Genomic DNA, 11,522 nt, shown 5'->3' with positions numbered 1-11,522 from the left:
GCCAAGTAGCTTTTCGGGTTAAGCCATGGCTTCGGAGATAATGTCAAATAACATGAAGAATTGATATCTAAATTACCTACTTGCAAATTAATGAAAGAAAAATCAAATTACTTCACTTATAATCCGATAGCTCGCCAAGTAGCTTTTCGGGGTTAAGCCATGGCTCCAGAGATAACATCAAATAACATGAAGAATTGATATCTAAATTACCTACTTGTAGATTAATGAAAGCAAAATCAAATTATTTCACTTATAATCCGATAGCTCACCAAGTAGCTTTTCGAGGTTAAGCCATGGCTCCGGAGATAACGTCAAATAACACGAAGACTTTGATATCTAAACTACCTAACAACATCAAATAAATAAGACTGAATTCAAAGCATAATTGAAATTGAAAAGCTTAAGAAAAATTTCAGCAGAGAGGCAAATCTCATGTCACTATTTGATGCAAAAACATGTAAATAAAAACTAATCTACAATCAACCGATTGAATAACCTTGCATGAATTAAAATTGCATGAATGAAAACTCTAATCTATCAAACTTGAAAGCAATCATTTGACATAATGAAATCAAAGCAAAATTACAAAATAAAATCTACTCTACCTTACATTCTAATATGCTCCATGACATCTACTTCACATCTCCTTCCATGTTGAGAACATCAAAGCTTTATTCAAATTCTTCAAAATTACAAACTACAACAAAGTTCTCTAAAGCTTTCCAAAGCCATCAAGGAAGAATTACAAACTCCAAGCTAAAGAACTAAAAGGCCAAGCTAAGCTAAGACTATCAAATGAAGGAGAGAGATCTCCTATTTATACAAAATGATGAGAAGCCATCTCATTAATGAGAATCCATGAATCTCTCCCTCCACCTCTAGTGTCCTAATCAAAATAGGAATTGATAAGACACATGTCTTCTTAGATTTTCAATACAATTAGGAGATGTGACACATATCCCCATGATCCCATGATTCTTTCCACTCAAATTCGAATTTCGCTTTAGAGTGCTACATAAAGGTCTTCTAGAATCCTCCTTTTAACCTACACATGTCAACAATCTCAACCCACTTGTTAGGTATAAACATATGCACATTATTTTCTAATTTTTAACCACAAATTCACTTAAAAAGGCTAATAATTATTAAAGTTTGGAAAAAAATAAATGTGGCCCAATGATAATGAAAGTGGGATGAATGTAGTGACATAGTAGTGAAAAGGAGGTGATATAATGGACATAATAGTGAAAGCGTAATGGAAATGAATGACATTTTCAAGATCCAACAAACGTCTCTCAGTTTCATTCTGCGTGAATTGGCTTTCTCCACACTGGGCTCATGAGGAGGATAGATAAAAAAATTACGCTGACTCAATTCGTTACTCTGGCAGGTGGGTAAAGGCACTAGCCACCTTAATTACAACGCTTCTCCCTCCTTTCGATCCACCACAAACACAGATCAACAGATATGGAATGCAGGAAGCGGCATATAAAACAATCTACATTATGTCACTGTGTACAAACTTAACCATTCTATAATCTGCTTCTCTGTGATCTGAATTCCATTGTAGATTTATTGCTACAGATCTTCTCAGATTTGGCCAACACTCTTCCTATGTGCTCAACAAATTCCAAACACCAAAGAAGCTGCTCACCTAGCGATCTCAGTTTACACTTCACGCAGAGATTTGCACTAGCTCACAGCGCTCCTCTCCACGCAACATATACTCGGCAAGCAGGCAGCGTATACAATGCTCTGTTACCCATTGTCAGAGTATGCACAACAGAGATCTTAATAAACACACACACACACAACATTTTAATGGAGATAGTATTTAACGTGGTTCACCCAACCAATATGGGCTATGTCCACCAAACAGAGGTATCGACTTATCAATTATTCAGTTAGACATTACAACAACAGATTTCCTCTTCCTCACACCTCACATATCTATTTGCCTCTACAAGCTTACAATTTATAGATGTAGAGAAGAAACTGAATAATAAATTCTATCACAACAAAATAGGATAGAATATCTCCTCATTAGGATTTGATGCAATCAGTTTAGGAACAAATCCTATTGTTGTCATTATTCATGAGATTTTAGCCAAATTAATATATACAAAATCTCAACGTTGGGGTTTTGTGTCTTCGACACACATTCATACCTCATCTTCGAGCATGCCGACAATTCTATCACATCAAAATAGGATAGAATATCTCCTCATTAGGATTTGATGCAATCAATTTAGGAATAAATCCTATTGTTGCCATTATTCATGAGATTTTAGCCAAATTAATATATACAAAATCTCAACATTGGGGTTCTGTGTCTTCGACACACATTCATACCTCATCTTCGAGCATGTCGACAATGACTCTCTGGCTGACTGCCCTCAGGACAATTCGCCCTTTCTGAGTTGGAGACGCAGACTGGAAATCGCTTTGGATGTGGCAGATAGTCTCAGCCATCTTCACAATTACAGCATGCCTCCCTACATCCACAGGGATATCAAGAACATTAACGTTTTGCTCAACCGCAATTTCTGAGCCAATATTGCCAATTTTGGCCTCGCCAAATCAACAGAAGAGCGTTTTTGCTCTGACGATACATGTGAATGGCACGAAGGGATACATGGCATTTGAATACCTTGTGCATGGTCTCGTGACTCCAAATCTTGACGTCTTCTCCTTCGGGGTCGTCATGATGGAGATTCTCTCAAGCAAACCAATGGTTTTGTGGTGGGATGGAGATGTCATGCTGTGGACTACAATTGAGGGCATGGTCAAGGGTTCGAATCCTAAGGAGAAACTTTAGGGTTTCATGGAGTTGGGCTTGCAGGATGATTATCCTTTGGAAATAGCTATGGCGATGCCCAGGCCGATGAGGATGTCTGTTTATGAGGATTTGAACAATCAACCCACCATTAGCGAGATTCAGATGGTGCTTTCGACATTGCTATCTACTTCTGACATTCATTAGAATTTTCAATCCCAGCAGCAATTCAGATCCCACGCCATGGAATTTTTGGTACGATATTTGCTAAACTTTGTCAAACAATTCTACTAGAATTCCTTCGTTCAATTAAACTCTTTCTATGTAATTCGGTAATTATTTTAATATTTTTGTGTTACAGTTGTAATTTTTTTTACTTTTTTAATATGTTTTAGAGTATTTTAGTTAAAATTTTGTGATTCAATTTATTTTTTTATAAAATTGTAATTTTTCATTAATTAAATCATTAAAAATATCTAAATTACATAAATTATCTATTCAAACATACAAATCTTATAATCTCTATTAAATTTCAAATAAAATTAGTAGTAGTTTATATGTTTTTCTAGCGTGTTGTCCCCTCTAATTTGTTTAGAATTTGGCAAAGATTTTTTGGAATCACAAGCTTGAGTGGTATACTCTACACAATCCAAGTGCACCAAAGGTTTTGAAGGGTGTTGAATCCATACATATAGTCAAAAACCCATTTTAAACAACAAAAATTAAGATTTGGCCAAAAATAAATTTACCAAATTCCAGCCAAAAGCTACAAGACATAGCATGTTTAGACAATGTCATTCCAATCGAGCAACTTGGGTGGGGTTTTTTAATTATACGATAAAAAGTGGGTTTAAACCCACTTAGATCAATCAACTTTGAATCTATCTTGAAATTCAGTCTTTTGAGATACAATGAGATTTGATCCCTCTTGCCCTTGGTAGATTCGAAGTTAAGATGGATATAGGATAGTTTAATTCCCCCCTTTAAATAGACTATATTCCACATGAATAAAATACGTCAATAGCATGGGTTTTCATAAACTTGGAGCTCAAAAACCACCAATAACTTGACCAAGTCAAATTTACCTTAACTACTCAACAAAAAATAATAACATAGAATTTTTATTTTAAGATATTTTTATTTTTATTTTGTTTTATTTTCAACAAGTTAAATGTTTACATGACATTACATTACCAGCCTAGATTTGTAACTGCCCTCATGAAAATTTCATGTAATAAAAGTTAATAAAGGAAAAATAATAACCATGGTTGATGGGACACTTATTGCAAGCTGAATGTTGGTAAAGACATCTTATTGTGGGTGTTTTTTTGGTTATCAATGGCTAGGCTCGACCCAGTCCACCACCTTATAACTCAATGAGAAGATGAACTTAATGAGAAAGAAGGTATTCTTGATCCAGATTTGGATGAATGGCAGGATTTAGTTCTATACTCGGGCCACTCCCAAGGTTTCACTTCCCAATACAAGCAAATTGTAATAGCCTAAACACATAAAATAGAAAAAAATTTATTATAGCCCTTCAAGCTTACTGACTGACATGACATTGGCATAATTACTAAGGAATGGCATGGTTTAAATAATATGACTTATATGATAGTTTATAAGAACTCATTATGGTTCTGTCCTGCTGATCCGCACTTCACCCTTACCTTGGATAATTCATAATTGGCATGCACCATTGTCATATGAAATCTTTAATACAGGAGGGAAATATCATAACATAAACTGACATCTGTAGCTCAACATTGATTGACTATTAAATACTTTGGTTAGCTCAATAGAATGCTCTAGATCCTGGAGCCACCTACTAGCTCCTCTGTCGTAGGATCGGATCATAATGATCTGATGGTTCTCCTGATTAGAACCTTTGTGCAAGGTTGTTTTTCGATCTTCCTCTGTACTTGGTTTTCATTTGATGTTTTTCAAAACTCAATGGTTCGGATCTGCATCCCCAAATGAGCGTTCGAGGTGAAACTGCAGCTCCAAATTACTCCTTATCTCTTGGCATGGTCTAGTCAGAACATAGATAATCACAACTTGGTGAAAGTTCTTTCAGGGAATATCTTTAGTCATTTCCATCTTTCGTTCTTGTTCTCTATGTAAGCAGTTTCTCTTATGAAACTTTGGTTTTGGTGACAAGAGGATCGTGGGCTAGTTGCCATGCACACCCCGAAGCTATGACGCAGAAAAGCCTACACCCTCCTAAAGATACTGCTCCAAAGAAACTATTGGGAAATTTAGCTTGTTTTCCACTTTCATGAGCCATTTAATAAATGTTCATAGGATTTTCCATGTTTCCACAGCTTCCCTCCACCCGGATCTCCTTCATCATAGGTAAATGGAAACCCTTAAGAAATTTCGATGCATTTGTTTCAATTTCCGCACTTCCTATAGTTTTCTAAGACCGATGTCTTATGTGTTGTAGGTAGGGTTTCGGTAAAGCTTCCTCGAAAGGATTGGAAATGTGAAGGGGTCTTCCTTACTTGGGTTTTTTTTCCTTTGGTTTGAGGTTGGTCTCTAAAATCCAATCTTCTAGTGAAGTTCCACTCTCATGTTTCAATTCTTATCCTTCCATGTTTCCGCAACTTCCCTCCACCCGGATCTCCTTCATCATAGGTAAATGGAAACCTTTAAGAAATTTTGACGCATTTGTTTCAATTTCCACACTTCCTATAGTTTTCTAAGACCGATGTCTTATGTGTTGTAGGTAGGGTTTCGGTAAAGCTTCCTCGGAAGGATTGGGAATGTGAAGGGGTCTTCCTTACTTGGGTTTTTTGTCCTTTGGTTTTAGGTTGGTCTCTAAAATCCAATCTTTTGGTGAAGTTCCACTCTCATGTTTCAATTTTTGTCCTTCCTGTTCCTGGAAAATCTCTCCTCCCAACCTCGAACCTAGCAATTACATCCAAGATCCCCCTCCGAGCTCTTCCTCCTCCTGACAAGAAATAAGTCTATTGCAGTCAGATACCTTGGGCCTCAAAATGTAGTCGAGCCTCAATTTCCATACCATCCGACTGTAATCGACAATTTTTTTCCCACTAGATATTCTCATCTAGCTCAAGGAAAATTTGGGCAGCCTTTTGTTTCTTTCCCCTCTTTTGATATAACTGATGAGAAAAAATGTTTTGTTGTAACTGTCTCAGGAGTTATTTAACACTTTATTTGAGTTCTTTTGACAAACTGTTTAAATTATTAATTAATAAATACCAAGATCAGTTTTGGCTTCTCAACCTTAATTCTTCAACAATCTATGTTAAACAAAGTAAAATATTGAGGTAATAAGTAAAAATTAGTAACAAGGTAAGTGTTTGTGCAGCATAGGTTGTTACAACATCCACCCCTTGTTACGAACACCATCCCTAGTTTCCTTTCAAGAAAATAGTATTTGATAAGATTTTTGCATAGTTTCCTCTTCTTCCCAAGTAGCCTCTTCCGGGCCAAAGTACTTCCATTGCACTTTAACTTGGGTGATGGCTCGTTTCTGCAAAATGGTTGCTCTCCGATCGAGAATACGAAGAGGCTCTGCCAGAAATTCTCCCTCGGGTTCAACCTGCAAAAATTATAATCTGATGTCAGAAATTTAAAGAAAAAGAAGCAATTCATAGGTTACCTATTCTTATTCTATTATTACCTAAATATTTTCCTAGTTAATAATATGATGATGGTTGTACACAATTTTTTTTAATAAAGAGACATGGAAAACGTTGTTGGCCCGGATATGGCCTGGGAGTGCTAGCTTGTATCCTACTGGTCCAATCCGTTCTAGAATTTGAAATGGTCCACAGTACTGAGGTGCTAATTTAGCAAAGCCCTTCCACTGTAAGGTAATTTTCCAGGGTTTGACTTTTAGCTATACATGATCCCCCAACTGAAATTCTTTATGAGATCTTTTCTTATCTGCATAAATATTTTTCCTATCGTGGGAAAATTTTAAATTCTTACGGACCCTTTTAACTGTGTCTTCCATTTCAGCTAACATATCAGGACCCGGTGTCAATCTATTGTTGGGGCTATTCCAATCTGTGGGTACCCTTCACTTTCTATCGTATGATACTTCAAAAGGGCTCATGCCTAGTGAATCGTGATACTTGTTGTTGTAGATGAACTCCAGCAGGTGGAGGTAGCCCTCCCATTTATGCAGTTGTTGCATCACAAACATTCTCAACATGTCCTCTATAACTTTATTTACTCTCTCTGTTTGGCCATCCATTTGTGGGTGGTAGGTCGTACTAAATTGAATTTGGGTACCCAAATTAGAGAAGAGGGTTTTCCAAAATGTGGATGTGAATTTTACTTCCCTGTCAAAGCTTACCACCCAGGGTATCCCTTGCAACAGGAAGATTTCCCTCATAAATATATCTACTATTTACATTGTTTTGTAGGTAGAATTTATGGGTATGAAATGAGAGGATTTGCTTAGTTTTTCCACCACCACCATGATTGAGTCATTCTATTTCTTAGTACGAGGTAAGCTGATGATGAAATCTAGAGTGATCGTCTCCCATTTCCACTCAAGTATGGGTAATGGTTGCAATAGACCAGTGGGATGCTGATGTTCCGCCTTCACCAATTGGCACTCCAAACATATGGATAGATATTCAGCAACATCCTTTCTTAATCCTAGCTAGAAATAGCTTTTTTCTGATGGAAGAAAATAGTTTCTAGTACCCTGGGTGTGTGGCATAAGGCTTTGTATGAAATTCATCCAATAACAATTGCTTGACAGAATTTCGATTAGGAATATATATTCCGTTTCTGAATGTTATCATTTTGTCGGTATTAATTCCATAGTCAAATTGTTTCCCTTTTTCCTGAGTGCATCAGCCACTCGATTTTTCTTCCCCTCAAGGTGCTTCATGCGAAAGTTGAATTCACTCAAGAACATGGTCCACCTAGCCTACCGAGTGTTTAAACTAGATTGGTTAAAGAAATTAGTAAGGCTGCTATGATCGGTTAGCAACATAAATTTCTTTCCTAGTAGGTAGTGTCGCCACATTTTGAGTGCATGTACCACTATTGTCAACTCAAGATCATAAGCAGAGTATCATTGTTCCTATTCTTTCAATATGCATGATTCATAGGCTGTAACCTTCCCATCCTGGGTTAATACTCCGCCGACACCTTCCTTGCATCCGTGCAAACCACAAAAGAATTTTCTGGATCTGCTACTTTTAGCACAGGTGCAGTATTAAGTAATTGTTTTCACTGCTCAAAACTTTGCTGACATTTAGCTATCCATCGAAAATTGCTCCCCTTTTTCTGCAATGAGATCATGGGAAAATATTTTTTCGAAAAACCTTTAATGAACCAACTGTAGTAGCCAGCTAAACCCAGAAAAGATGAATATCCGCAACATTCTTCGGATTCCATAATGGTTTTAATCATTTCTAGATCCATCGCTATTCCTTCTGCTGATATAACATGACCCAGATATTCTATTTGACTTTAAAAAAAATCACATTTGCTTTACTTAGCATATAGATGATTATCCCGCAAAATCTGTAATATTATTCTCAAGTTCTTCTCATGCTCCTCCCAATTCTTAGAATAAATTAGTATGTCATCAATAAAAAATAGTACAAACTTATCCAAAAATGGCTAAAAAATACTGTGCATCAGACTTATAAAAGTGGATGGAGCTTTTGTAAGACCAAAAGGCAGTACCACAAACTCGTAATGGCCGTAACGAGTTTGAAATGCAGTTTCGCAAATATCTTCTTCCTTTATCCTTATTTGGTGGTAACTGGACCTCAGGTCAATTTTCAAGACACACTAGCTCCTTGCACTTGATCAAATAGATTATCAATAAATGGTAAAGGGTATGTTTTTTACTGTCAATTTATTTGACTAACGATAATCAATGCATAGTCTCAAAGTTTCGTCATTCTTTCGCACAAATAGCATGGGGATCCCTAAGGGGATACACTGGGGCGAATGTATCCTTTATCCAATAGTTCTCGAAGCTGCATTTCGACTTATGTTAGCTCAAGGATTCTCATGCGGTAAGGAGCTTTCAAAACATGAGCTGCTCCAGGTATTAATTCAATGGTGAAGTCAATATCACGCTTAGGTGGCAATCCAGGAATTGGTTTAGGAAACACATCAATGAACTCCTGAATCACAGGAATGTTTTCCAAAGAAGTCATTTTACTCTTGGAATTGGTGTATCATACTTAGACAACATAAATATGACAACCCTTCCTAATACATTTCCCCAACTGGTTAGCAGTAATAGGACGTGGCTTAAGATTTTTCTTGATTCCTTGTATTTCCTTCCTCTATCCTGATTCTGTGAGATTCCTCACAGATTTCTTCTTACAGTCGACTAGGGACCACTACCCTTCCAACCAATCCATTCCTATTAGTACATCATATGAACCCAAAGGAAGTATATTAAGGTCGACATGGATTGATTGTCCATAAACTACTATAGGACAATGCTCTGTTTTTGCTGATACCCTTCTTTTTGTCCCTGTGGCTACTTGAACTAGCCAAGGCTTCTTAAATTTGCTGCTTTGCAGCTGACATTTCTCTACCACTTTAGGACTAATATAACATAGGCTAGCATCTGGGTCAAACAAAATAGAAACAGGTTGATCAACAATCATACCTTCACACCCGATCATAGTGGGCTGGATTCTACTTTATGGTCGTCTAGAGCAGCATTAATTCTAGGCGTACTCCTGGTTACATCTCCAATGATGGAAGCTTCTTGCATATTTGAAAGTTTCTCTGTTTTGGCCCTGTGCGAGAAATTTTTGTAGTAATGAGATTTCCACATCCCCAACATTGTAGAGGTTGGTTTGGCTGGACCTTTTGGTTGGATTCTTGAAAATTTACTGAAAGTTCTTTATGGCATATTCCTCCTATTAGTGATTTTTGCATGTCTATTTGGGGGTAAATTTTTCCCTTTCTTTCCTATCGCCCCTTTGGACCCTTCATTTTTTTGTCTCATTTGCTAATAACAGATACGAGCCTTTCACACTGCATCATCCATCATTCTAGGATAATCAAATTCTAGTTTTTCCTTCATGAAGTTGGGAAAAATGCTGATAAACTGTTGAATCTTGGCCTTCTCTTCTTGCATATATGAAACATATCGTAACTGGTAGGTAAACCATTTCACATATTCATCCATGGTCAAGGGTCCCAATCTTAAGCCATGGAACTCCTTTGCCTTTTCATCATAATACCGCTCAGTTAGATATTTATCCTTGAAATGCTTATGAAACTCTTTCCATGTGACATGTTCTTCATCAATTTTTCTCACATTTTTTATTTCCTCCCACCAAAGGGTGGCCTTACCCCTTAGTTGATAAACTACCAACCATGCTTTAAGCTTATCGGTGTAGTCATAAATCTAAAAGTATTTTCCCATGTCAATTAACCATGCCTTAGTTGCTTCTTCAGATTCTCCCTTGAAGAGGGATGGTTTTATCTTTTTAAACTCAACTTGCAATTCCATCTTTTGTCTCTTTGTCTTACGTTAGTCGGAGACATTATCTGAATGCCCCTCTTCAAGTTTTCTGTGTCTTTTGATTGATTCTACATTGTCTTCGCCATGGTGGATGATTGGAGTTTTTTCTCTATCTTTTGCATTAGGATCTGGTCCCCGTTGATTTTGTCGGTCGGATAGACTTTTAAGGATTCTTTCTTGTTCCTGCCTGATTCATTCGTTGTCCATTCTCAGGTGGGTCACCTCCACATGTAATTGCTGGACTACCTCAAGTAGAGCAGCATTGGCTTGGCGGGATTCTTCTTCCAACTATACCCATATGTCCAGATGGGCTTCTACATAAGTTGATTCTAGCTAGTTCAATGGTTTGGGACTTTGCATTTTTACCTCTTGGGTACTTATTCCTGTCTCTATGTTGACATTCACACTTACTCAGTTACTTATTATTGACGTAATATATATATATATATATATATATGTGTGTGTGTGTGTGTGTGTGTGTGTGGGTGTGTGTGTATTTTTAACTGTATTTACATATGTATTGATCCCAGATGTCTCAGTGTGTGAACCCTACTATGATACCACTTGTAACAACCTAAACACATAAAATAGAAAAAAAAAAATATTATAGCCCTTTGAGCTTACTAACTGACATGACACTGGCGTAATTACTGAGGAATGGCATGATTTAAATAATATGACTTATATGATAGTTTTTAAGAACTCATCATGGTTCTGTCCTCAGGATCCACTCTTCACCCTTGTCTTGGGTAATTTGAAATATGAAATCTTTAATACATGAGGGACATATCGTAACATAAAATGAAATCTGTAGCTCGAAATTGATTGACTATTAAATACTTTGGTTAGCCCAACAGAATGCTCCAGAGCCTAGAGCCACCTGGTAGCTCCTCCACTGTAGGATTAAATCATAATGATCCGACTATTCTCCTGCTTAGAAACTTTGTGCAAGGTGGTTTTTCGATCTTCCAATGTACTCGGTTTTCATTTGATTTTTTTCGAAATTGAGTGGCCTAGCTTTGCATCCCCAAATGAGGGTTCAAGATGAAACTCTAGCTTCAGCCTGCTCCTTATCTCTCGACATGGTTTGGTTAGTTCATAAGTAATCACAACATGGTGACAATTCTTTCAGGGACTATCTTCAACCGTTTCCATCCTTTGTTCTTGTTCTCTACAGAAGCAGTTTCTCTTATGCATCTCTGGTTTTGGTGATAGGAGGATCGTGGGCTTGCTGGCATGCACACCCTGAAG

At 37.1% G+C, this 11,522-nt stretch overlaps 1 protein-coding gene across 1 annotated transcript in view; it reads right to left on the bottom strand.

Moving 5' to 3' along the window:
* Positions 1-2,472, bottom strand: part of LOC149254790 (bifunctional cytosolic FAD synthase/FAD diphosphatase-like) — a 14,686-nt gene extending 12,214 nt beyond the window's left edge. Inside the window, exon 1 of the mRNA XM_089454838.1 lies at positions 2,353-2,472. Coding sequence (XP_089310964.1) covers positions 2,353-2,472 — 120 coding nt within the window. The remainder of the gene's footprint in view (positions 1-2,352) is intronic.
* Positions 2,473-11,522: the final 9,050 nt, after the last annotated feature.

The sequence above is a fragment of the Pinus tabuliformis genome, chromosome 7 (assembly GCF_031772625.1).
Source record: "Pinus tabuliformis cultivar Carrire ecotype Pingquan chromosome 7, CPIR1, whole genome shotgun sequence".
Classification (NCBI taxonomy): Eukaryota; Viridiplantae; Streptophyta; class Pinopsida; order Pinales; family Pinaceae; genus Pinus; species Pinus tabuliformis.
The sequence above is the reverse complement of the archived record's forward strand: the minus strand, read 5'-3'. Positions and strand labels throughout refer to the sequence as shown.